This window comes from Mesoplodon bidens, assembly GCF_964165515.1.
Source record: "Mesoplodon bidens genome assembly, chromosome: 2".
Lineage (NCBI taxonomy): Eukaryota > Metazoa > Chordata > Mammalia > Artiodactyla > Ziphiidae > Mesoplodon > Mesoplodon bidens.
Genome location: NC_138177.1, coordinates 149,715,817 through 149,743,137, shown reverse-complemented (window position 1 = coordinate 149,743,137; position 27,321 = coordinate 149,715,817). Strand labels below are relative to the sequence as shown.

Here is a 27,321-nt window from a genome sequence, read left to right as displayed (position 1 = left end):
ACCTTCTGTCTGGGTGGTCCTTCCCCACACCCCTCTCCCCCTTTCTCAGACACGTTTAACTATTTAAAAAGCAGCATACCAAGACCTGGCTTATGTACCTTCTTAGGGGTAGGGATGCCTGTGGATTAAAAAAAGTCTACTCTTTGCAATTCTCTGGAAATAGGAACAGCTTCTAAACTAGGCTGTGCAGACCCCTAGATCACTCTTGGGATCCAGCTAGAGTTTTCCCTGACGCTTTCCACTGCAGATGGGAGTGGGCTAGCAAAAGTAATGTGGTGAAGAACTGGGAAGTTCAGCCTCTCGCCTTGGAAAAAGCTTGGAGGGCAGTCTTGGCAGTCAATCCCCTTACAGGCTCAGGGAGCTCTTGCTGGCAGGTAGGGGAGGTGGGTTACTGGGGGAGGAGTTCTTGCACCAGTAGCCATCAAACTGTGTGTCTGATCTGGCAAGCTCCCAAAACCCAAAACCCTCAACACCTCCCCAGAGTCCTCCTTGATTTGGCATTAAAGGCCCCCTTCCCCCTCTCCTCCACTTCCCTCATGCAGCGTCACTGGGAGAGAGAGGCAGGGCGGATTCTGTCAATTCTTTTGCCTGCCTGGCTCTTCTGGCTTCTGTCCCATGGGGAGGTAGCTGGCCAGTGGACATTCAGTTGCTCACTACATTTCAAACCTCTGTAGATGCTGCCAAAAGGAAACAAAAGCTGTCCCTGCCTTCTGGCAGACAAATAGAGCAAAGAGAAGAGAAATCAAAGCACCTTGGGCACTCAGCCCGTTCTGGAGTTGTTGGAGACAATAGCAGCAGTGTCCTGAGCTGGGGGCTGCTCCCAGCTGGGACTCAAACTCAGCAAGGTCTTCCCCTGGGGGACTTTTACCTTGCCTTCTTTTTCTTTCTTTTTTGAACTCTTATTTATTTATTTTTGGCTGCATTGGGTCTTCGTTGCTGCGCGCCGGCTTTCTCTAGTTGCAGTGAGTGGGGGCTACTCTTCATTGTGGTGCACGGGCTTCTCACTGTGGTGGCTTCTCTTTGTTGTGGAGCATGGGCTATAGGTGTGCAGGCTTCAGCAATTGTGGCACGTGGGCTCAGTAGTTGTGGATCGTGGGCTTAGTTGCTCCGCAGCATGTGGGATCTTCCTGGACCAGGGCACGAACCCGTGTCCCCTGCACTGGCAGGCAGATTCTTAACCAGTGCACCACCAGGGAAGCCCACCCTGTGTTTTCTCCAGCTCCCTCCTTTCCTTGGAGCAGGAGCTGCTCGTGGGCTTGTGCAAGGGAAGGTAGAGCAGAGGCTTTTCCTCTACTTTACTGTCAGGGGTTCCAAGAGCTCAGTGGGGAAGATCAGAAAGGGGTATGGGAAGGCTCTGGGACAGTTTAATCAATCCCTTCTCTTCCCCTACCCCACCCTACCTCCAAATCCACCCACCTTTATCCCCTTTCTGCGGTCAAGGAGCAGTCTTCTGGCCTCTTGGGCCACCTGGACCCCAAGGGTCAGAAAGCTCTGAGAGGGGACAAAACCTGAGAAAGTCACTTAAAAGTCACCCAGTCCAACTTTTCCATTTTGCAGATGTAGAAACTTAGGGACAGAGAGAGACAGTGATTTGGTCAAAGCCAATCAACATTCCACAGGGCAGGTCTTCTTCCATCGAGGCCAGAACTGTCTCTAGCATCATCGGGGTCCCACAAATTTAATATCACCTCCAAAGGGGATCATCTTGGGCACTACCACAGCTCTTTATTCCCACCTCCCTTGCAGTCCTATCAATGTCAACCACTCTGCTGGGCCATTTCAGCTCCTGTCTGATCAGGACAAACTTTCAGGAACCTTGTCCTGACCAGTGGGAGGAATGTGGAGCTCTAGAGCAACCAAGAAGGCTGGCGGAGGTGGAGATCCCCCAGGATAGGAATGCTCATCTAGTCTCTGACAAGTTCAATAAAAGCAACTAAGTAAGATTCAGGCAAGATCACTCAAATGAACTTGAGAGACTTCAGATTTTTGAAGCAATGTAGAAACCAGTATTTCAAATCATTCTTTATAATTACAGCCACCCACAGTGAGCACATCAAGAGAAACGTTTCCTTTGATAATTCTAGGAGGTGAAATCTCACCCCAGGAACCACTTTCATCTTCCACCAAACACCTGCAGGCTGTAAAAGCAATGTAGGGAGAGGCAAGAGCAGAGTGTGTGTGTTTGGGAGCGGGGGTGCCGAAGGCAAGGTGCACAGGGCTCCAGAAGAGCTGTGAGTGCTGAAATCTCACTTCTCAATGATCTGAAGCAGGCGAGTCTGTAATTAGGGTATAAAGGAGTGCAGTTGGAGAAGCCTCAGAAAGAATTTCAAACGATGATATAGGTTGCTGGCTCTTCCTTACCACATTGGGTGGTGAGGTGAGAAGGGGTCTGGCTTCTCTCAAACCATGGCTTTCTTTTATTGTTCTTTCCTCCACTAAAACCTGTGGGGATAGGCTTGTTGGCTAGGCAGGGGCTGCCTCCTGATTGCTTTAGGGTCTCCAAGGTATAATAGTTGAGCTGGAGAAACTGACCCGAGACTGGAAGGATAGGAAGTAAATGGCAGGGGTTAGAGGGTGAGGCTGGCGGTGGCGTGGTGTCAGGGGCCAGGAATCTGTGTGGGAGGTATGGGAGCAGAGCAGTTAAGTCCTGGACTGAGGGTCAGGGGCCAGGCTGCCCAAATTGCCAGCTGTAGAGGGAACATCAGATGCAGAGGTCGCAATGGCAGCAGCTAGGCCTATGGGTCTAGAAAGCCTGATGAGGGTCAGGGAATGAAGTACCCCCAGGTCCTTTCAGGTGGGAGATGCTTTTACGGACTAGGCTGGGCCAGCCAGTCAGAAAGTAGCCCTCCTAGGAACTTCACCACTGGACAGCTACTGCCCCTGCCTGATAACCTCAGTGTACAAGAGCTAGACCACTGTTGCGCACGTCAGCTCCAGATGGTCTCTACAACATGAACACACACTGTGTATCTCTGGAGCCCATTTGATGTGGAGCTTGGGACTACTCCCTAAGTCTCCAGCATGCCTTTGGGAGCCCTTCTTTTATTGGGAAATAAATACAGAGTCAAACAGGTGGGCCAGCCAACATCTGTAGTTCTGGGGGCCAAGAGGAAGGAGTCTGACTTGCTCAGAACTCAGATCTCCATGAGCTGGTCATTCCCCACGATCACCTCATTCACGCGTTTGGCTATAAAAGAAAAAGAAAAGATTGTTTAAGAAATGGCAGCAAAATATGTCATTTCAAACCCAATTACTTCTAATTCTGTGTTCATAAACATTCATTCCTCTCCTATGTGGCTCTGCTCTTTAGAAGCTCTTGGGAATACAACTTGTCGAAAGGACTTTGGAAGAGACAGCATCTTCCCACACAGGAGGAGGGGACTGACTCTCTATGCACCTGGCTTTCAGGAGACTTCACATAGGAGGGGGACTGGAACTGAGTCATAAAGAATGATAGAGTTTTTTTAGAAAGTATATCAAAGGGAAGGCATTCCAGGCTGTTAGAACAATGTGAGCAAAGACATAAAGATGTAAGAAAGAGGAATGCCAAAAACTGTGGTGTGGCCAGAGGATAGGGAATGGGGGAAAACAGTGAGAAGAAAAGAGACTAAATAGTTAAATGGAGATATTCAAAGGAGAAAGGGAGATGCTTCATATGTCACATGTAAATAATACCACATACTCGACAGGGTTATTGTGAGGATTCAATGAGTTAAAGAATCATTGAGTGTTTGACAAATAGTGGTCATCATTATTTTTATAAAGTCCAAACTCATAAGGCCCTCTATGACCTGACCTTTGCCTACGTCTCCAGCTTTATCTTCCATCACTCTCCATTTGTACCTAGAAGCCATGTTATTTTACAGCTCTAGACCTTAGTACGTGCTGTTCCCTCTGCCTAGAATGACTTTCTTTCCCTCCCTACTCACCCGAAATGCCCTAATCAAGCACCTCTACTACGTGATGCCTTCCCTTCCAAACTGTCCATTTCCTGCTCTCTGAAAACACTCCACCTGATGTGTATCTCTATCTCTACTTCACTGTAAGAATCTTGAGGGCAGGGGCAGTGGATCTATGATCACACCTTAGTGTCTAGCACAGCTACTGGCACATGAAAGATTTCAGAGGTTTGGGGTAATGACAGGGATAGGGTATGGTTATGTAAGTGGAGAGCTAAAGTTGCAAGGCAGTGAAGGTTGGTGGAGAAGGTCAGGGAATGGTGAAGCTGAGGGGCTGGATGGTTCAGCGATGAATATGTTTAAGTTGTCCAAGATGTTTGGAAAAAGAGAGGGAGGAAAGGGGAAGACTGTGAACCCTCAATATATTTAGGCGAGTGCCCTGGGAGCCTACCAATGATGGGGTGAAAGCTAAGAAGAGGGTTAGCTTTCAAGGAGTAAGAGCTATAGAAAGGAGGCAGTGAACCAATGGTCTGGAAGGGGTAGGGGAAACCAGGAGCACGCTGTCTGCTTGTTCCCTGGAGGTATGGAGCAGATGTAGGAGGCAGGAGAGCTTTCAGTGCTCTATTGGCTCAGACAGAAAAGGCTGACCACCTGGCTGAAAATGGATTCCTTCTGGGTTAGCTTGGCTTCTAAAGGTCCAACACCTTTCTTGCCACACATGGGGGCTTGAGAGTGACCCTGATAGGTGAGGCAGAAACTCTGACTTTCTTGAGGCTCTACTTCAGCCTCAGAAGGGTTTGGTGCAGAAAAATGAAGATCGTTAACGACGGGACCAAGTTTGATAGTAAGAGACGTTTTGCTCTGTTCATACTGCCCACGGCCTGGAGCCTACTTCTGCTCTGTCAGTAGAAAGGGGGTTTCTGACTGAAGCTTTGGAGACATTGAGATTTCAGACATGTCCTCTGTTCTATCCACCTTTCCAGTTTTGTTTCTTGCTATATCTCCCTTATACACTATATTCTAGATTTTCCAAATGATTTTCAATTCCCAACATATCAGATTGTTTTTTGCTGTCAGGTGCCTGTTTACATGGTTCCCCTCTGCTTGAGAGGTTCTTCCCTTTTGTATATTTGGTAAATAGCCAACAATTTTAAGATTTAGCCTAAATTCTCTCCTTTGAGATGGTGTTCCTGATCCTTGTGCCAGGAACTGACCAATTCCTCTCTTCTGTCCATAATTAACCCTGACAGTCTTCTACCATCATACCCGTGAAACTTTACTGCACTTATTTCTTTACTCATCTGAGTCTCTATAATAGACTGTGAGCAGCTGGACAGCAAGAGGCAAGTCTTACTCATCTTTACACCCCTAGCCTCCCAGAGCCTGGAAGATAGGCGGTAATTGTTTGTTGAAGGTGTGTGTGTTCTGGGGGTTATGTGAGGGTAGAGAAGTGGGAAAAGGAGCATGTATGGAGGAGAAGGCCTCCAATCCCCTTGTCAAAGAGAATATAACTGACACATCTGGTGCATTACAGCAAAGGTCCTAGTGGGTCTAGAGCATCTTCGGGCCTATTTCTCTAATGTTCTCCAGTAGGAAGAGAAACCAAGGTCTAGGCCTTTCACAGAGTTTCTTGTTTCAGCATTGTATTTGACAGAGGCAATCTCATATGAGAAGAAAAGGTGAGAATGCAGAATAGGAGAGCGCCGAGCCACAGAGATTTGAATTCTATTGGTAATTTGACTTTGAGCAAATTATTTAATGTCTTTGGGCTTCAGTTTCCTCACAAAGTTGTGGGGATTCAATAAGATAATTGATGTAAAGAGGCTTGATAAGTATTAAATGGAAGTTACAGGATGTGGCTGGGTCTGGCCTGTGTACTCCTGCCCTAGGAGGTGTTCTTTTTATACTTCATAGCCATCTGCTTCCTTCAGTGAGAAGAATGGGAGGGAGGCCCAGACACTGCTCAGGCTGCTAAATTCCCTAGGGCTGGGGCCAGTCCTGGAGTGTGACTGTCAATCAGGCTCTACCTTGAGGTAAGACTGACCAGAAAAGAACAAAGGAAACGCTTCTCTGGCTAGCTTCCCAGGGCACCTCCAAAAGCTCCTCTTTGCCCTTTACCCCCCTGTAGCCATCAGTTAGCCACATCATCTCATAACCAGACTCTGACATTTGCTCTTCCTTCACCCAGTCTCTTCCTAGTTTCCAGGGACACTGGAATGTTCTGAAGACAGTGCCAGTTTCATTAACACTTCTTGGTCCTCAGTGCTCCAGACCAGAGGGGTTAATGAGGGGTTAGGCTGAGGCAAACAACACCTTCTTCTGCTCTGTTAGGCTCCAAATAAATACCTGAACCATCTCTGGTTTGCTCACTGGGACTCAGGGGAGGAAGACTATCTGGCATTTTTGGGGAAGATGTATTTTTATGGAGATTCAGTAAGGTTGGAGGAAACCTGAAGGGGAAAAACAAGCAGTACTAGTTCCGCTTGGCCAGGGCTGGAAGCAGGCTCCAATAAACACACTGGAAAAGTTCTGGGCTGGAATCAGGTCGGGAAAGATCCTAAAGGGAAGAGTACAAGCGAGGAAAGTAAGTTGGGAAAAAAACCAGTGAGGTAGAAGGGAATGACAAGTCACAAATGAAAAGCTACATTGTTGGGAAGCTGGGGAGGACTCCTGCTAGCCAGGACTTGACCTATGTACCCATCAGGTCTACTTTCACAGCCAAAGGACTGATCACTGTGGGATCAGGGAAGAGATCCAAGTTCTCTCACTGACAGTAATAAAAGACACAGATGAAATGTCCAATTAGTTTCCCAGGTTTTGACTTTGTTGGCTGTGGCTTTTCAGTTGGCTTGAGCAGGAGGTCAAACTTGGTTGCCAGGACTTTTGCCAGAGATAATCTCATTAACTGAGCATGCTGGGTGGGGTGAGTAAAGCCAGAATTGTTAGAAAACGCCTTGTTCTCCTGGTAGTGCTAAAAAAGGGCAGAGGGGCCTATGTTGGGTTATGATAGTCCCATTTTTGGTGTAGAAGACTGCTATGGATGTGGTGGCTCTGTGGCATGCAAATGACTGGGATTTGGAGAGGGGACGGCATTGCTTCTGAGGATGAATGTTTTTTCCTGAAATCCCTCCATGGGAGGAAGACTGCCTGGGGACTTACTTTGCCATCTCCTGACTCTTTGCTAGTGAGGACCTGAGGTGATGTTTGTCTGGGTCATCCGTAGTTAACAGGTCTTGATTGCTGCACTGATGGTTTGGAATTTGCATTCTCAATGTGGCTCAGCCTCAAAGAAAAGTGATAGTGGGGACTTCCCTGGTGGTCCAGTGGGTAAGACTCCACGCTCCCAATGCGGGGGGCCTGGATTTGATCCCTGGTCAGGGAACTAGATCCCGCATGCATGCCGCAACTAAGAGCTTGCATGCCGCAACTAAGAAGCTCACATGTGGCAACTATGAGCCTGCATGCTGCAACTAAAGATCCCGCATGCTGCAACGAAGATCCCGTGTGCAGCAACTAAGACCTGGCCCAGCCAAAATAAATAAGTAAATAAATATTAAAAAAAAAAAAAAGATAAGTGATAGTGGGAACAGGTGACTGGCCAGGAGTACCTGTGGCAGGAAGGCACTGACTACTGTGCTGGATGCATTGGTCTCTCTAGCATAGAGGACAGAGCAAGAAATGTTGGGGTTCTCCAGTTTAAAGTCCAGATGACTTCCCTGGCCATCTCTCCTTCAGGACCGTTAAGGAGAGGGCATGTACTTAGAACCAGAAAGCCCAGGAGACGCTGCAGCCTGTGACATCCTAGGGGTTTGGCTGGCACATCCCTATGCTCCCTGATGGGAGATGTGCCTCAATACTGGCATTCAGTTGACATTCATGCATTCTGCACACAGAATGAAGAGGGGTCCTTGCAAAGTAAAAGAAAGTAGCACCAATACTTTGCTGGAAGTGGGGAGAAGAACAAGCAGAAACTGTGAGCTTCCAGGTTCCAGCAAACAAGAAAGGAGGGACACCCTAGGGCAGTGGCAAATGGAGTTCACTCATTCAAATATGCCAGTAAAAACAACAAAAGGAAGCAGCTCCTGGCTCCAGGAGGGACTGAAAGAAGAAAAGCACTAGGGGATGTTTCTAGTTTTTGCTGAGCAGGAGATAATTTACAAAGACAAAGAGGCAAGAAGGAGGTGGAACAAACATGGTGTGGGGCCATAAACCCAAATAGGAGAGAACAAAGCAGGACAGAGAAATGCAATGAGGAGACAGGGGAGGGGATGGGATAAGAAAGCAGCCCCACAGACCAGCTGAGCGGCTGCTTTTGAAGCTCTGGGGATCCCTTCCAAGGCCTTCCATGGAATCAGAGAAAAGGCTGGTGTTCTGAATCCTATCTTTAAGAAACAATCAACAGGCCTCAGATGCTCAAAAAACAAGCTTCTCTGCAAGCCAAGGGTAGGCCTGGGTGAAGTGGTATGCTGAGCAGGGGAAAGAACTAAGACCTGACGTTCCTGAGGAGAGTAAGAGCCATAATATGGAGGCCGAATATATTTTTCCTATTGGTCCGAGAAAGATGGACTAAAGGGAGAAAAAGGGTATCAGTGACCAAATTCTGCTAGGCAAGCCAGGAATGGCTTCTTCTTCTGATCTTTTTGGAGGCTGTCAATAGTTCAGGCTGAAGACCCAGTTTTGTCATGTACTAGCTATGACCTTGGGTAAATTTCAACTTTTCAAAGTCTCAGTTTCCACTTCACCAAATGGGTCAATAATGAATCCCTACCTTAGATGGCTGTTATGAGAATCCAATAAGACAATGCATGTGAGAACATTTTAAAGCTGTAAACAATAGCTGTAGGCCAGTGGCACTCCAGGCGGGCAGGGCCATCCATGCCTCCTGTGCTGGAGTTCAAGCTGGTGTCTCACCCCTCTCACCTAAGCTCATACTCTCAGCTGGTACGGGATCACAGCAGAAAGTACCAATAGCTGGGGCACCGCTGTTGACCAACACTCCTGCTCAAAGGTTCTTGGTGAGACACTGGGTGGAGTCTGTCTCCTACTAACTGAACTAAAAATGCCAGCCTTCCCTGAAGCTAGGGCAGGGGTATAGGATCTAGGCTTGACCTGTTAATGCAGCCACCACAAACCTTGGGCTGGGCCACCACACAAAAAAGCAGGAACCAGAGAGAATCCACCTGCTGGGTGGCTGGAGTAGCACTGCCAGCTGTGATAACCAGTGTTCAGCAAGGATGGCAGCTGTGTCCTCACCAGAATGATCTGGAGTGTAAATCTTGGCTGTAACCCATTTTCTAAGCTTGATTCTGCAACTATCTTAGAGCTGTGAGCTACCTACCTTTACAATGAATTCTTTATCAGCTTAAATCAGCCAGAGTTATTAGTTTATGATGCTTATAACAAAGAACCTTATTGGTAAACTAGTGACACCCAGGAAAGGCCTCTTAGAAATGACAATTCTCACACGTAGAAGAAGAAAGCACTTGAAATGTGAGAAGAAAGGCAATGAAGAGGAGAGTTGCATCTAGTCTCAAGTGAAGAAAAAGGTTGAAGCGTGGTTTCAGGCCAAGGCCACATCTCCCCAGTTCATTTATCGGTGTTGCATGTGGTCCTTTCATCAGCATAAGTTTAGAAAAGAAGCCAGAAGAGATTTCATGATAACTGCAACTATCTCACAAATGCCTTTCTTGGAACCCGAACTCTCTGCCCTGAAATGCCTCCAAATTCCCTTTATGGATCCAAAATTCATTCACTCATCTCTCCCCTTCCCACTATCTACGATAAACCAGGACCTGTTCTGAGAGCAAGGGATACATATTGAAATAAGTCAACCCTTGGCCTGAGGATCTCAGTCTAGTAGGGAAGGTAGATTCATAAATAATAGCCATAACTTGTGTATGTACTTTAATAAAGGTATTGACAAAGGAGCAGAGGAGGAAGGAGTGCTCATTTGGACTGTGGGGAATCATGGGAAGAGTCAGAGAAGGTTCTATAGAGAAAGCACTTGGGCAGAGTCATCAAGAATTCCAGGGCTTCCGTGGTGGCGCAGTGGTTGAGAGTCCGCCTGCCGATGCAGGGGACATGGGTTCATGCCCCGGTCTGGGAAGATCCCACATGCCGCGGAGTGGCTGGGCCCGTGAGCCATGGCCACTGAGCCTGCGCGTCCGGAGCCTGTGCTCCGCAATGGGAGAGGCCACTACAGTGAGAGGCCCGCATACCGCAAAAAAAAAAAAAAAAAGAATTCCAGAGAGGGGGCATGTGCAAAGGCACGGAGAGACACAAGAGCATCATGGTGTGTATATGGAGCTCTAAGTCCCCTGGTATGCTCCAGAAGCTGTGTGTACTCCTCAAAACATTTAACTGTATTTATTTCTCACAACAATCCTCCAAGATAGGTATTATTGTCTCAATTTTTCTAGTTTCAAAAATCTGAGGCCAAGAAATTAAAAACTTAACCTGGTGCACATCCAGTGAGCTGCAGAGCTGAGATCTGAACCCGGGTCTGTTTGAGTCTAAAGTTCACAAGGGAAGTATACAACTTTAAAAAGGGAAGGAGAGGGCTTCCCTGGTGGCGCAGTGGTTGAGGGTCCGCCTGCCGATGCAGGGGACACGGGTTCGTGCCCCGGTCCGGGAGGATCCCACGTGCCACGGAGCGGCTAGGCCCGTGAGCCATGGCCGCTGAGCCTGCGTGTCCGGAGCCTGTGCTCCGCAACGGGAGAGGCCACAACAGTGAGAGGCCCGCGTACCACAAAAAAAAAAAAAGAAAAAAAAAAAAAAGGGAAGGAGAAAAAACTGAAGAAGGCCTCTACTTACTGGGAGAAGGAAAATGATGTGGCTTACACCAATTCAGAATTGGTGGGTTTAGTTACTTCAGCAACTCCCCTATCCCATCCTATTTTAGGTTTAGGAATAAACTGAAAAGGAATGAGCCATCCTTACTGATCTTGAGCTTTGTCTACTTTTTGGTTAAAAATACCCAGCCAAACTATGGACCATTCAAATTTGACCAGCCCAGCAGGGAAATCCTGATGCCTGCATGTCTCTCAAGCACCATACAGTCTTTCTACAGCTACAGTGCAGAGCTAGCTAACAGTAAAGCTCACAGCATCATCGCTAAGCAGTTGAGGATGGCTCTGAGAAAATGGCTTCTGAAGAAGCTGCTAACCTTCTTCCAGGCCAAGAATCTATGGGACTCTCTCTCTTAACTATCAGGTCAGATGAGGTACTCAAGGACTGCAGGAGGCCAGAGCTAGTTTGTTGGATCACTGGCCCTTCTCTCTTATGCCTAACAGCCACTGTAGAGTATTGGTGCCAATCTGGGTCATCAGATCTTTCTGTTATGTTTTCAATTTTTTGGTAGTAAGGCTGCATAAATATATATGAGCTTATCTAACAAGATAAATTCTTAAAAATGGAACTGTAAAGTCAAAGTTAAAAAATTTGACAGTGATGCCAATCCCCTCCTAAGATAGCTTTATCAATCTATGTTCTCACCTGAAGTGTATGCATATGCTTGTTCCCCAATACTCACCAGCACTGAGCATTATCTGTGCTACTGTGATATGTAAAAAATGGCACCTGTGATTGTAATTTGGTTTCTGGTTTACCTTTGGCTTCAATCCTCTGGCTGCTTCCAATTAGGCAGTTCTTGATGTCTGCTCCCTTCTCGATTACAGCATTGTTGCAGATGACGCTGCCCTGAATGTTACTTCTGTAACACAGTAACCAAGTTAGGGAGTGTCCATGGCTCTCATCACTATCCTTGTCACTATACGTTGGGGGTTCTGCCTCCTCCATATGCCAGGACTAGCTGGCCAGTCCAGTTAATGGCTACAAGCTTATCATTAGAAGACAGAATGGCTCAGATGGGCCAGGAGAGGACTGGGCTTTAGAGAAGACCAGAGTTTGTATATACTCATAATGATATTCCCCCAAAGCCTGAAAAAAGCAACCAGTCTGCCTTCAGTTCTTTAGGCACCCCAGACTGGGAGGTCTAAATTCCACCCAATCTCTCTTCCTTTGGTCTGGGGGTGGAAGCTGGCCCTGGTCCCTGGGCTGATCCATTGCTCCTGTTTCTCATCTGGGAATATATACCAAATTTCACTGGAGGCTCAGATCCCATGAATCTTCCCAGGAGATCAGCTATGGAAACAGTGAGTGCCCCACAGCTCTCATCATAGACCCTGGTTAATCAAAACCATACTTGTTTAGGAAAAAAAGGATGCTTTTTAAACCAACTCCATAAAAGATTACTCATAAAAGCCACAATCTCAAGAGTAGCTCCACTGGCTCTTAGCATTTGAATGTGTTTAAAAAGCATCTTCTTGGCTTCTGAGGACTGGTGGGTGGGTGGGGGAAAAGTTCTTTTGAAAATCTTCACTAGCATTTATTGCATACCTACCTCAGGCCAGGTACTGTGCTAAATATTCTATATACATTACAGGAGTGACCTACAAATCTAGCCATTTCATCAGTAAAATCATGTGGGACATTCCTAAATCATTCTGGAAGTACCACTTTTACCTCTGATGCAGTAAAAATAACCAAATTTTACAGATGAGGTAACAGATTAAGAGAAGTTAAACCATTTACCTAAAACCACATAACTGCCAAGTAGTAATTTCAAAACTAAGTCTGCCTGACTCCAGAATTCATACATTTAACCATAATGCCATACCAAGAAATTAAGGGGGGACTTCCTTGGCGGTACAGTAGTTAAGACTCCACACTCCCAATGCAGGGGGCCTGGGTTCGATTCCTGGTCAGGGAACCAGATTCCACATCATGCCGCAACTAAGAGTTTGCATGCCACAACTAAGGAGCCAGCAAGCCGCAACTAAGGAGCCCTGGCACAACCAAATAAATTAATAAGGTTAAAAAAAAAGAAAAAAAAAAGAAAGAAATTAAGGGGAGAAAAGGCTAGAGGAAGTCTGGGACTGCCTAGTTTTTTTTTTTTAATTAATTAATTTAATTTTGTCTGTGTTGGGTCTTCTTTGCTTCACGCAGGCTTTCTCTAGTTGTGGCGAGTGGGGGCTACCCTTGGTTATGGTGCACAGGCTTCCCACTGCGGTGGCTTCTCTCGTTGCAGAGCACGGGCTCTAGGCGCGCGGGCTTCAGTAGTTGTGGCACGTGGGCTCAGTAGTGTGGTTCGCGGGCTCTAGAGCACAGACTCAGTAGTTGTGGCGCACGGGCTTAGTTGCTCTGCGGCATGTGTGATCTTCCCGGACCAGGGCTCGAACCCGTGTCCCCTGCATTGGCAGGCGGATTCTTAACCACTGAGCCACCAGGGAAGCCCTGCCTAGTTGTTTTTTTGACCCAAGATGGCTCTGTGGAAGGAGCTCCATCCTAACAAGGGAATATTTAATACTCTAAAGAGTCAGAAGTGGGAGCTGGAGGGGAGAAAAAGGTGAGTAGGAAGGATGTGAGTATCCATTTAAACAAAACAAAACACCAACTAAAATAAAAAATCCTCGGGCTTCCCTGGTGGCGCAGTGGTTGAGAGTCTGCCTGCCGATGCAGGGGACACGGGTTCGTGCCCTGGTCCGGGAAGATCCCACATGCCGCGGAGCGGCTACGCCCATGAGCCATGGCTGCTGAGCCTGCATGTCCGGAGCCTGTGCTCCACAACGGGAAAGCCCACAACAGTGAGAGGCCCGCGTACCACACACACACAAAAAAATAATAATCCTCAAGCAACCCAGGAGGCATGGGAGATGGAAAAGAGGCCATTCCAAGGACTAAAATTATCATGCACAGGCCATTAAAAAAAAAGATTCTGCCTTGGGACTCCCATGGTGGTCCAGTGGTAAAGAATCCACCTTCCAATGCAGGGGATGCGGGTTCAATCCCTGGTCGGGGAACTGAGATCCCACATGCCGCGGGGCAACTAAGCTCGTGCACCACAACTACTGAGCCTGCGTGCCTCAACTAGAGAGCCGCATGCCGCAAACTACAGAGCCCACACGCTCTGGAGCCCACGCACCACAACTACAGAGAGAAAACCTGCACACCACAACTAGAGAGAAGCCCACACACCGCAACAAAAGATCCCATGTACCGCAACTAAGACCTGACGCAGCCAAAAAATAAATAAAATAAAATAAATATTAAAAAGAAAAAGATTCTTCCCAAATGCCAAAACTTTAGTAAACTGCCAAAAAGGAATTTTAGCACTTTATGGCATTCCAGAGCCTTCTTTATCTCTATTCTTCTAGAAGGTTAAAGCTTGTTGGAAAGCAGCAAAAGGCCAAAGCCACAGCACCTCTGTGGTGTGGGCTAGAGATGGGTAGAAACAGTTTTAGGTTTTTTTTGGCTGCATCATGCGGCATGTGGGATCCCAGTTCCCTGAACAGGGATCGAACCCATGCCCCCTGCAGTGGAAGCGTGGAGTCTCAACCACTGGACCACCAGGGAAGTCCTAGTATTAGTTTGTTTTTTGGCTCAGACTCAGGATACACTCAGTGGGTGGGCATTAAGGGACCTTCCAGCACTTTCCAATTTGCCCTCTGCCTGAGGAAAAGCAGTCCAGTCAGCGGTTAGGGTGACTCCTGCTCCTAGGGGAAAATTCACCCCAAGAGAAGAGTAAGGAAGTATAGAAAGCCTCAGACACAGAGGCTTCTGAGACATAGCAGGCTTACAACTGGCTACTAGTTTGTCACTGAAAAGTCTCATTTCTTTTTTCAAAGTGGAAGAAAGGGGATGCTTCCTACTCAGTAGTTTAAGAGTAGTAGCATGCTCTGGAGTTAGGCTAGGGGTAAACATAGTCAGCAAACAAGAAACCGCCAACAGGAACTCCAGCAGCCATAATTAGAGAGTACTAAATGGCTATTTTGGAATCTGGGACACAAGTTGGAACCATTTCTGGAAGGAAGAATCTGGAATGACTGAGGTCAGATTTCTACAGCAATGGATAGCCTGGGTTCTCCTTATGTTTAACAGGTTTGATTAAGGTCTCAGGAACCTCCCATATTGCTTTATTGCTTGTCTCATCCAGTTTGTGTGTAACTCCCTCTGAGACAAATAAACCACCACTAGAAATTCTGCAGATGTGATAGGGAAAAAGTGGGTTGATTGATGGGAAGCTGGGGGCTCTTCTGAAGCTCTTGTTCAGTAGTGGATCTGTGAAAGGCTTTGAGACGACAAAATGCTTAGTGAGTGTGAAATCTTTTCTACCACTTGTTTCTTCAACTGTTTCCCATGATCACTGTTGCAGTCACAAGTCACCTAGCAAGGCTGAGGTACTTTGGAAAAATTTTAAGCCAATTTAGTTTTCCTCTTGTCCAGGAAGAACTCCAACGTTAAGGATTTTACAGGTAGTATGTGTGTTTGCTCAGGCTGGAGGGGAAGGACAGACACTACCATATCAAACAAGCCGCCCTCCAGGTCGCCAATCCACAGTAAAGACTTTGCCTTTTCTCCTCAGTTCTTAAAGCAGGAGGGGAGGTGACTTCCTATACAGCTCATGAAAAGACCTGGCCCCAGTGCCAGAACTACAGTTTCTGAATCCTACTTTTAACTCTCAGCTTGGTATAAGGACTCTGCTGTGCCGATACCTGGCTGTGTTCTCTAACAAGCTGCTCAGAGATGGCTAAGATTAATGGGCTTTTGGTCCTCACTTCTTGGTAGTGTCAAATTTTAAGCAAAGCTGCAGGCCTTGAGAAATTACCCCAAGAACCCTAATGCTTCAGTGGAGAGGAGGCCATGAGAAAAACAGATGCCTATTGTAAGATCACTGCCAAGATACCGTAACATATGACAGGAGGAAGAAGCCCTCACCTGGGAAGCAGGAGTGCCTCCAAATTCTCATTCCTCCTCTGGCTTTAGTTAGGACTTTCTTCAGTTTATTCCAGGAGAGAAGGGAACTCACATAAATCTAATGTCTAATACAGCTCAGTCACTACACAAAGCACTTTATATTCATTATGTAACTTAATCCTTTTAGCAAACCTGCAGCAATGGTGGTATTTATTCTAATTTTTACAAAGAAAAGTGGGGCTCACAGAAGTTAAGCAATGTGCCCAAGCCTACACAGTGGTAAGTGACTCTCCACGGTTTCACGGGCTTCTGCCTCAGCTGCTGACTGGCAGTGTTTGGTAAAGAGCCATGAAACTTCTTAGTTAACTCTGAGGACAGGCAGGTTCTTCTCTGGGGATTAGCTGGCAGGCTTTCTAAACTTACTCATAACCTTGGGGGAGAAAAGAGTAAGGAACTGGAGATACACGTAGCTTTTTTAGGCATGTGACTAAAGGTCTGCTTTAGGCCAACCCACTGCTTCAGCCCAAAGATTATGGCTGAGTTGCCTGTATCTCTCCAGATGCCAGAGCTCCTAATGGCCCAGGAGGCCCTGGTCCAGGTGTTCCTCTAGATGAAGAACATTTTTTTTTTTTTTGCGGTACGTGGGCCTCTCACTGTTGTGGCCTCTCCCGTTGTGGAGCACAGGCTCCGGACGCGCAGCCTCAGCGGCCATGGCCCACAGGCCCAGCTGCTCCGTCATGTATTATTTTTAATGAGATATTTCAGGCATATGGAAAAGTCCAGAGAATATACAGAACACCTGTGTACCCACCAAAAAACAATACAAAAATAAAGTATTTTTCTTTATTTCACATTTCCCTCCTTCTCCTCCCAGAGGTAACTACTATTTGACTCTGGTATTTATTGTTCTTAAGCATTTTTACTACATATATTAGTAGATAATATATAGTATTCTTTTTCAAAGTTTAAAAATTTTATATAAATGCTATCATTCTCTATGTATCCTTCTGCAACTTGCTTTTTTCCCCTTCAACATCACATTTGTGAGATTTATCCAGGTTAATTCATGTAATGAGATACAGTACTTGAAGAAACATCTGACTTTCTTCCTGTCTCTGGTCACTCTTGCTCTTGGGTCCTCTAGATTAAAATGTACTGGCTCCAGTGAGCAGGCTGAACATTTCTTCCTTTTAGTTCTATGTGCCTCCCTTTACTATATAAAGGTTTAGTAGTGAAAAATGTCTTCCTCCTCAGAAATCTAATTATATTCCCTAAGCAGAGGCTAAGAAAAAGGGCTCGGGGGGAATAAAAGTAAAGATGTAGCAACATTATTTTTAAAAATTTATTATTATTATTTTTGGCCGTGCTGCGCGTGGCTTGCGGGATCTTAGTTACCCGACCAGGGATTGAACCCAGGCCCACGGCAGTGGAAGTGTGGAGTCCTAACCACTGGAAAGCCAGGGAATTCCCAAGATGTAACAATCTTAAAAGAAATAAGCTGTAGTAGTCTAAGAAGATGGGCTTAGTGGAGCGGCTGGGCCCGTGAGCCATGGCCACTGAGCCTACGCGTCCGGAGCCTGCACGTCCGGAGCCTGTGCTCTGCAACAGGAGAGGCCACAACAGTGAGAGGCCTGCGTACCGCAAAAAAAAAAAAAAAAGAAGATGGGCTTAGTGCAAATGGTTCCAAGTAGGGAATGAATCAAAAGTCCGAAGGAGCCCCTTAAGTCCAGGGGATCTTGCCAAAGTTTTATAATTTGGTTTTTTTAAAAGTGTGACTGAAGAAGAAACATGGACAGAATTCTTTGAACAATTATGATCTTTTTTCAACTCTAACTGCCACAGACTTAATTTTATGTTTAAGGGAGTTCACTTTTATACTCAGCCTACCCATTTGTCAGTATTTTGTTTCATTACTTACTTGGCTATATTATGTCTTCGAGTAGAGTTTTCCAGAGGGTTCATGGGTGACAAATCTCCTGAGCCTTGGAGTATTTCTGATGATTTTATATTTCAACCATATAGGATTCTTAGGTCACAACTGTTTTCCTTCCAAATTTTCTAAATGTTGTTTCACTGTCTTCTGGCCTTAAATGTTGTCACAGAAAAGTATGAGGCCAGCCTGGTTTTCTCTCTTCTATGTGCCTTGATGTTTTTTTCTTTCAGTTCTATGTGCCTTGAGATTTTGCAAAAGTGGTGTTTGCCATTTCTCCTTTGGATCATCCATGCCCCTATTCCTTATGCTGGTCAAATCTTGGTGTTCTCTTTGGATCTGACCTAAATTTCATTGTGTCTGGCAGATATTCTTTAGTCTGTGTATGGGTACATGGCAGTTATCTAGTTTTATTATAGATGAAGCTTCCTCTTCTGGTTTTGTTTGTTTTCATTTTGGTGAGTTTGAAGGAGTAAAGCACTTACTTCATGACTTTTTCTAGAAGTTGACAGGGCTCTTTTGACAGATAGTCAGTTACAGTAGGAGGGCTTAAATTAGGGATCTCTATTTTTCATTCAGTAAATACTTACAAGGTATCTAGTATATAAAAAGTACAGTACTGGGGGGACTTCCCTGGTGGTCCAGTGGTAAAGAATCCGCCCTCCAATGCAGGGGATGCGGGTTCAATCCCTGGTCGGGGAACTAATATCCCACATGTTGTGGGGCAACTAGGCCTGCATGCCGCAACTACTGAGCTCACGTGCCTCAATGAGAGAGCCCACGTGCCACAAACTACAGAGTCCACGTGCCCTGAAGCCCACACGCCACAACTAGAGAGAGAAAACCTGCATCCACGACTAGAGAGAGGCCTGCACGCCACCGCAACTAGAAAGAGGCCTGCGCATCGAGGCAACGACAGATCCTGTGTGCTGCAACTAAGACCCGATGCAGCCAAAAAAAAAATACAGTATTGGGAGTTAAGGGATACAAAGACATATGAGGAGTATTTCTGTATTCAAGGAATTTACAGTCTAGTTGAGGAAAAAAGAGAGATGCAGTAAGTGTCACATGAGCATAAGTAAAGTGATGGGCGCACAGGGAACAGAGAGGTGGGAGAGATAATTTCTGGCTAGGAAAATTCAAGAAAACTGCATGAAGCAGTTAGAATACATATGGGACCTTGGAAGATGGGTAGGATTTCTACAGGTAAAGATCTCTAAAGAGAGGCAATTCAGGCACAGTGAATGTCAGGGATAAAGGGGAGTGGAAAAGTAAGGGGCTCAGTGGGTAGGGCAGTGAGTTGAGTGTCGGTAAAGAGGACACTCAGGGTAACAATGAGAAGCAGCAATACTGTATCTTGTTTGGCTTTGAGGGCTGCACTTGCTGCCTGCAGAAAGCACGGAAAATCCAGGTGAAATCCTGGTTCCCCAGCCTGCCTGCCTGTGAAGGTGCTACCCTAGACTGCCGCTTGGGTCATTCACCTTGGACTAGGAGGAAATGCAGGAGATGTCAATCAGGACCAGAGGACCAAAGATACAGAACACAGGATTGACACTGAAGCCTCGACAATGAAGTTTTCACTACCCTTTCGATTGCTGAACATCAGCTGTCATATAAATTGGAAGTGGTAGAAAATCAGAAAGACAGGCAGGAGGCTTCTCTGCATAATCTTGCCTACACCTTCCCCAAGTCGGTCCTATTAGCATCCTTTAAGCCCTGAGGACCTTGGGCGGGTGTCCAAGCCGCTATCCAGAAAGTCTTAGCAGCTCACCAATGCTGGCAGAGACAAGCAGACTAAGAATATGAGAAACTCCTTTCTAGACAAATTCATGCTCCTACTGTGCCATTTAGTCCAGATGTAATAGCATCAGGGTAATCAAGTCTCACATGACTGCAATTTAATCACCTTTCCTAAATTTACTATAAGTAATTAAAACTAAATGACCTGGGGCTTCTCTGGTGGCACAGTGGTTAAGAATCCGCCTGCCAATGCAGGAGACACGGGTTCAAGCCCTGGTCCGGGAAGATCCCACATGCCGCGGAGCAACTAAGCCCTCAAGCCACAACTACTGAGCCTGTGTGCCACAACTACTGAGGTCCACACACCTAGAGTCCGTGCTCCCAACAAGAGAAGTCACCACAACGAGAAGCCTGCGCACCACAATGAAGAAGAGTAGCCCCCGCTCTCCGCAACCAGAGAAAAGCCCGCGTGCAGCAATGAAGACCCAATGCAGCCAAAAATAAAATTAAAAAAAACAAAACAAAGCAAAACTAAACTAAATGACCCAAAAATAATGGGAAAAATTTCATATGGGATGCAAGATGTCTCATCTTATCACCAGAAGCTAACTTGCAGGGTTGGGTAGTCTCTAATGGCCTTCCTAGTCATTAGTCCCATGTGGGCTGCCTATAGCTTCACCTAAACTTTTTTAGTTGGAAAAACAGCAGCAGCCACCATCTAAACCTTTACTGTTTCCCCAGCTAGAAATCTTATTAGGCTGTCCAAGATTATACCTCCCCCAAAACAGCAACTGACTCTGGGATATTATGCTAGGTCTTTCTATGAACTTCTCTCATATAAATAAGCTGGAGTTCCTTACAGAGCCTTAGTTTCCTTACCAAGTCTGCTCATGTCAATTCAGGACACTAACAGTGGGCTTTAGAGAGCTGCTCCTTTGTCTGTCCACCCGCAGGAGGGGAGGGAGAGGTTACCAATTAGAGCAAACAAGAAAGTTATGGCACTGTCTTCCTTGGAAGGTCTGAGGCAAGATGAGACAGAGTGGAAGTTACAAAGCCTCATGAGCTACTCTAGAACCAGGTGATCAAATGGATAAAGGAGAGTGTAGTCCTGGTTTTTAAGAGAATGGTGACATCTGTCAGTCTTACGTAGGAATCTGGAATGGGATATGGAGTAGCACAGGAACAATAAGAAAAAAGTCTGGATTGCCACGATTTATTCATTGTAAAAATGCAGAAATTGAGCTGGATGATTTCTAAGGCCCCATCTCATTCTAACATTCCAGGACCCAGTGTTGGAGCTAGATCATGAGAAACATGAGAAACTCTGAAGTTGAAACTTTATTCTAAAACTGAATCAAGAAGAAATAGATAACTCGAACAGACCAATCACTAGAAATGAAATAGAATCTGTAATTAAAAAAAGCTCCCTACAAACAAAAGTCCAGGACCAGATGGCTTCACTGGGGAATTGTACCAAATGTACAAAGCAGAACTTAAACCGATCCTTCTCAACTTCTTCCAAAAGACTGAAACTTTATTCTAAAGGTAATGGGGATTCTTCAAAAGTTTTTGAATAGAACATGGATATGATCAGAGATATTCTTTAGGACGACAACACTGGCAACATGTCACCTCAGTGAGATGAGATAAAGTACTGAAGAAGATGATAATGATAACAGCTAACATTCTCTGTGCCAAGCACTGTTCTCAGTGCTTTATGTCTATTAGCTCACTTAGTATTCCCAATAAACCTATGAGGCAACCCAGTTTTTACCCTATTTTATAATGAGAAAATCAGGCTCAAAGAGGTAAAGCCAATCCCCTAAGTGACTAGTAAGTGACAGACCCAGGATTCAGTCTGGCAGTCTGACCCCAAAGCTCATGCTCTAATCCATAGGACCAATGCTGGAAGGGTGGATTTGGAAGAGAAAGAAAAATGGAGACAGGAAAATAAGTTAGAGTTCAGGAAGAGGTCTCTGGGTCTGACCTCTTTTCCGAACCTCTACTCACAAACTGGCTACCAGCTACCTCCACACACCTGGATGTCCTACAGGTACTTCCAATCCCATGTGCCCCGCACAAGCCTTATCTCCCCACAGATCTGCTCCTCCCTCACCCTTCCTCATCTCAGTGAGCACACCACCATCTACCCTGTTTTCCCAACTAGAAACCTGGGCTTCACCGACCAACTGTCCTCTCCCTTGCCCCTTACATTCCTTCCTTGTTCGTTCCTTGTCAGTCTCCTTAGATTCCTTTTCTTATGTCTAAAATTACTGATGTTCTCCAAGATTTTGTCTTGGTTTCTTTTCTTTCAATGCCACACACTGTTCCTGGGTGGTCTCAGCTGTATCCATGGATTTGGTTACCACCTCCATGCCCACCGCCCCCAACCTGTACTTCAAGCACAGGCTTCTTTCCCGAACTCCAGTCCTATACAGCAAGTGCTCCATGTCAGGCCGCCTGCCACGAGCTCAACTTGTCACAGATGGAACGTGTCATTTCTCTGCTTCCCACCCTGCAAATCTTGCTTCTTCTCCACTGATTTCTATCTTAGTGACTGGCACACCAGAAACCTTATTGCTCCAGCAAGAAATCTAAGAATTTTCCTTAATTTCTCTCTCTTTCACCTCACATACCCAGGCAGTCAACATGCTTTATAGTTTTTACCACCCTGTTACTTCTCCTCTCCATCTCCACTGCTATTGCATTAGTTAAGGACCTCTTCCATTTCACCAGGATTATTTCAGTAGTCTTCCTGCTTCCGTATTTACCCTCTACAGATCGTCCTTCTCACCACAGCCAAAATGATCTTCATAAAATGGGAATTTAATCATGCTATTCCTTTTCTTTAAACTCTTAAATTACCACTACCCATTAAACTCCTTAGAGGATAGTCCATGATTTGGCTTTTGTCCATTTATATGGCCTTGTCTCCTGTCATATCCATTTCTTTCTGAATTCTATATTGTGGTCATTATGAATTGCTTACCATTCTTTCATGTAACAAATATTTATTGAGTTCCCATAGGCCTTCAGGATATAACAGTGAAACGGAAAGATAAGGTACTTACCATTCTCAAACTAACATCTTCTTGTGATAGACAGGTAAACAAGATAAGGCAAGTCAGTGATAATGTTATAATGAAGAAAATAAGATGTAACAGGGAATGCTGGGACAGGTTACTTCTGAGAGGATAGTGAGCAGAGCCTCTTTTTAAGTGGTGAAATCTGAGCTAACATCAAAATGAGGAGCTGTTTCTGAAATAAGATATGCTCTCTCACACTTTATATTCTTGATGTCTCTAGAACATTCCTTTCTCCAGCCTGGGGGGCTCTACTCATTTTTCAAGATTCAGTTCAAGGGTCATTTCCTTAATTAAGTCTTCTCTGACCCTTTCCTCTTCTGTGACCATACAGATTTCTATCACAGCACTTGTAGCTTCTTGTTGCATATAGCTTATGAGTTCCTTGAGGGAAGAGATTGAGCCTTATGTCGTCTTCTGTCTTCAGTTGCCTACTACATTCTTCAGCATAGAGTGAGTCCTTAAGTGTTTGATGAAACGGTGAAATACTTGAGACAGGTTTCTATTATCAGTGCTGTGCTGGAGCCAGCTCGTCCTGCTTGGGAGAGCTGACTGGTAGCGTCTCTTCCCAACTCAGTGTTCACTGATATCACTGGTCATAGGGGGAAACTTTGTATCATGGGAATTGGCAAATGCTACAAATCAGGCCACTTATTTTTTCCTTTGGAGAACTGGTTGTTAACAATTTATCAGCACACCACTGGTAGCAGTGTACCAGAAAAATTTCTGGCTTTTTTTTTTTTTTTTTGCAATTAAAGTTACACATGCATGAAGTTTAAAGCAAATTGTTCTGATGGTTTTATTACGAAAAATAGTAGTCCCCTGTTCCCTCAACTCATTTCCTTCTTCCCAGAGACAACTCTTTGACTTCTTTTTGCTGAGTATTTCAGTATTTACTTCCATGTCTATAGATAATAGCATGCTTACATTACATCTTAATTTTTCAGTTTTAAGCACTGTCAATAGACATCCCACAATGGAAGATGAGGATTTAGCTTTCCTTTCTCCCCACCACTGATCCCTTTTCCCCTTCCTACCCTTCATCCTTTCAATATAGCTATAGCATAATTTTGGTCAATGCTCAGTGTTTATTATGACTATGTTAATTCTATTTCATAGTTGAGCCACATAGCAAACTCTGATGCCTTCTCCTTTCTTGTACAACTTTTTAAAAAACAGAGTTAATAACTGTTTTGTTTTTGTTAGTGTTCTATGTTATTACTAATTCAAACCTAACTTTCAGCCAGTTGTCTAAATTTTTCAAGATGTTTATATATATCTGGCATTTTATCAGTTTCTTCTTCCTAAATAAGTGTTTCCTGGATTCCACTCTGGACTAACTGCTCCCTTTATGCTTCATGCATAGCAGTCACCCTTGGATCTGCCTTCCCCATCACCCCATGGATTCTTTTTGCCTTATTCTGAGTTGGATCTCTTGTTTCTCATCTATCTCCTTTTGGTTTACTTTTCATTTTGGTGGGACACACCTTTTCATGTCTGAAAATGTCTTTATTCTACTGCCACACTTCATTAACACTTACCTTGAGTACGGAATTCTAGGTTGAAATTAATTTTCCTTCAGAATTTTGAAGGCATTGTTCTATTATCTTCTAGTTTTCATTGTTGCTACTGGTAAGTCCAAAGCCATTCCGGTTCCTGATTAGTTGTATATGACCTATTATTTTCTCTTTGTAAGTTGGGAGCATGCTTTGTCTCTGAAGTTTCACAACGATGTGGGTTTATTTTTAGCATTGGGCTGGACCCTTAGTAGGCCCTTTCATTCTGTAAATTCGTATCTTTCAGTTCTGGGACATTTTCTTTCTTTTTTAAAATTTTACTTATTATTTTTGGCTGCATTGGGTCTTCATTGCTGCATGTGGGCTTTCCCTAGTTGCGGCCAGTGGGGGCTACTCTTTGTTGCAGTGCGTGGGCTTCTCATTGTGGTGGCTTCGCTAGTTGTGGACCACGGGCTCTAGGTGCACGGGCTTCAGTAGTTGTGGCATGTGGGTTCAGTAGTTGTGGCTCACAGGTTCTAGAATGCAGGTTCAGTAGTTGTGGTGCACAGGCTTAGTTGCTCCACGGCATGTGGGATCTTCCCAGACCAGGGCTCGAACCTGTGTCCCCTGCGTTGGCAGACAGATTCTTAACCACTGAGCCACAGGGAAGCCCTGGGATATTTCTTATATTATTTCTTAAACAATTTCCTTCTCTGATTTCTCAGCTCTCTTTTTATGGAACTGGTATTCAGATGTTAGACATCCTAGACTAGTCCTCTAATTTTCTATCATTTCTCTTCTATGTTCCATCTCTTTATATTTTTGTTCTACTTTTTGTGAAATTTCAAATTTACCTTCCAATTCTTTTATTGAGGTTTTCCTTTTTGTTATCATATATATATTTTTTTGCAGTATGCAGGCCTCTCACTGTTGTGGCCTCTCCCGTTGCGGAGCACAAGCTCCGGACGCACAGGCTCAGTGGCCATGGCTCACGCGCCCAGCCGCTCCACGGCATGTGGGATCCTCCCGGACCGGGGCACGAACCCGTGTCCCCTGCATTGGCAGGCGGGCTCTCAACCACTGCGCCACCAGGGAAGCCCTGTTATCATATTTTAAATTTCCTAGAGTTTGTTTTTTGTTCTTTGAAATGACAGGTTGTTTGAAAGCATCTTTCTCTCCCTGCAGAGTCTCTATCTCTTTTTTTTTTTTTTTTTGCGGTACGCGGGCCTCTCACTGCTGTGGCCTCTCCCGTTGCGGAGCACAGGCTCCGGACACGCAGGCTCAGCGGCCATGGCTCACGGGCCCAGCTGCTCCGCAGCATGTGGGATCCTCCCGGACCGGGGCATGAACCCTTGTCCCCTGCATCGGCAGGCGGACTCCCAACCACTGCGCCACCAGGGAAGCCCTGTTATCATATTTTAAATTTCCTAGAGTTTGTTTGTTGTTCTTTGAAATGACAGGTTGTTTGAAAGCATCTTTCTCTCCCTGCAGAGTCTCTATCTCTTTTTAAGTTGCTTTTTTCTATCTGTTTGATTTGGTCTCTATCTTTCATGATAGAGGCTTTCTTTAGATCTCTGGTAATCTTTGATTATCTCTTCATATTTAGGAAAGGATTCTAAAACAGCACGTGAATGGAATTTGCCATCCATAATTTTCACTATAGCATGATTTGACTGGGCCGTTGGAAATCTCTCATGTAAATAAATTCAGGTTCTTCTTCTTGGGCTGGTCAAATTCACCAGAAAAGATTCTTTCAAACTCCTGACAGAAGGCTCTAGGCCTCTTTGCCAGGGTTCTGGGAGTCGTCAGGAAGTAGGCTTAGGGGAGGACAGGTCTTGGTGGCCAATATCCCCAATGGTCTCCAACTTTCCTGGTTTTTTATTACAGTACTTTTCATTTCCACCCTGTCTACTGTCTTCCATCAGCCACTCTTCCTAAAGAGCAAAGGCTTAACCTTTAGTTCTATCCTTATGTACTGCCTCTCCCCAAAATGCTTCGCTTAATCCCTCAAGGGCAGCTGTGAGAGGTAGTTCAGCTTTCACTGGCCTCAGTCTTCCCCTATCCTTCTCTCCTATCAGTTCCCGGACAGAGAAATCAACAGACATCAGAGCTAGAATCTATCTCAGGCTGATCTAGCTTAGTGGTGTTTTTTGGGGTTTTTTTTTGGCTGCACTACACAGCTTGTAGGATCGTAGTTCCCTGACCAGGGATTGAACCTGGGCCCCGGGAGCAAAAGCACAGAGTCCTAACCACTGGACCACCAGGGAATTCCCTAGCCTAGTGATTTTTAAAATTTGTTTTATAGATCGGTTTTCACATTCTATAGGAAGGATAAGTGTCCCTTCCCCACTGTATTCCAAACAACTGTGCTTTTACCAGTTTTAAATAATGAGTTTCTGCTTAAGATTTATCTTAAGAAAAAGTTTCCTTTCTAAAAAGTCTGAAAACCATTTGTATGTAATATCTTTCCTCTCTTCCACCACTAATGTTTGCATTTTATACAAGGAAAAAACCTGAGGTCCATACAGAGGAAGAATCTTATTAAGCATCATTCAAGTCTTACTCCAAGTTCAGGCTGTTCATAAACTAAGATTTTAGGGCATTCTAAAGCATCTTAAAATGGGGAAAGATTCTCTATAACTTGTAACAGAGAAGCTCTCCCTCAAAAATGGAAAGTGGCTTATATGCCCAGTCCTCCTAGGCCTCTGCTTTCTTCAGGGCTGCTGTGGGATACTGAGATAGGGGAAGGTGACACTTAGACAGTGGTACAGTGTCATTCCAGTCCTGCTAGTGGCTCACTACTGTGGCCATGCCATCATGTAGAATATCAAGGCAAGAGAAGGCAGCTTCTCCCAGGACTACAATTGTCATAAGTATGAGAAGACTAATGGAAATGCTTTCAGAGACCATATTAAATATTATGGAGCCAAAACCAAAGCCTAGGCACTATTCCTTTTTTCATCCTTTCCCCTTTCTTCCTCTCCCCAAGCTGACGCCTTTCCTAGGCTGGATTGGCCTCCAAAGCCTCCCAGAGATACCAGGGGCCTTGCCTCAAGTGCGTACAAGGGGAAACATACCCTTCCTCCACGGTAACTGAGTTCATGAGAAGGGAACTGGTGACAGTCACTCTATCTCTTATGACACAGGATGAACCAATGACTGAGTGCTTAATGGATGACTTCTCTCCAACCTGTGTATCTGGCCCAATGAGGCTGTCAACTCCAACCTGCAAAAGGCAAATATAAATATAAAAATTTGTCCACCCATCTCAACCAACTGCAAACCAACCCTCCAGATCCCTTGAGCTGGGTCTAATGGGATCTTTCCCTAGAGACACTTTAGCAAGAGGGATCATCATCAGTATTTCTCAGGGCCACAAGGTCACATAATATCTCTGAGACCAACTCAAACTTACACAC

At 45.3% G+C, this 27,321-nt stretch overlaps 1 protein-coding gene across 2 annotated transcripts in view; it reads right to left on the bottom strand.

Moving 5' to 3' along the window:
* Window positions 1-2,963: 2,963 nt before the first annotated feature.
* The window catches only part of EIF2B3 (eukaryotic translation initiation factor 2B subunit gamma), a 150,382-nt gene continuing 126,024 nt past the window's right edge, over window positions 2,964-27,321 (bottom strand). Inside the window, exons 10-12 of one of the 2 annotated variants that reach the window (XM_081225806.1) lie at window positions 26,980-27,128; window positions 11,507-11,610; window positions 2,964-3,187 (exon numbers count right to left, since the gene is read on the bottom strand). In XM_081225806.1, the coding sequence (XP_081081932.1) occupies window positions 3,135-3,187; window positions 11,507-11,610; window positions 26,980-27,128 (306 nt within the window). In that variant the 3' untranslated portion in view covers window positions 2,964-3,134. The remainder of the gene's footprint in view (window positions 3,188-11,506; window positions 11,611-26,979; window positions 27,129-27,321) is intronic. The other variant, XM_081225807.1, reaches the window with a different exon arrangement.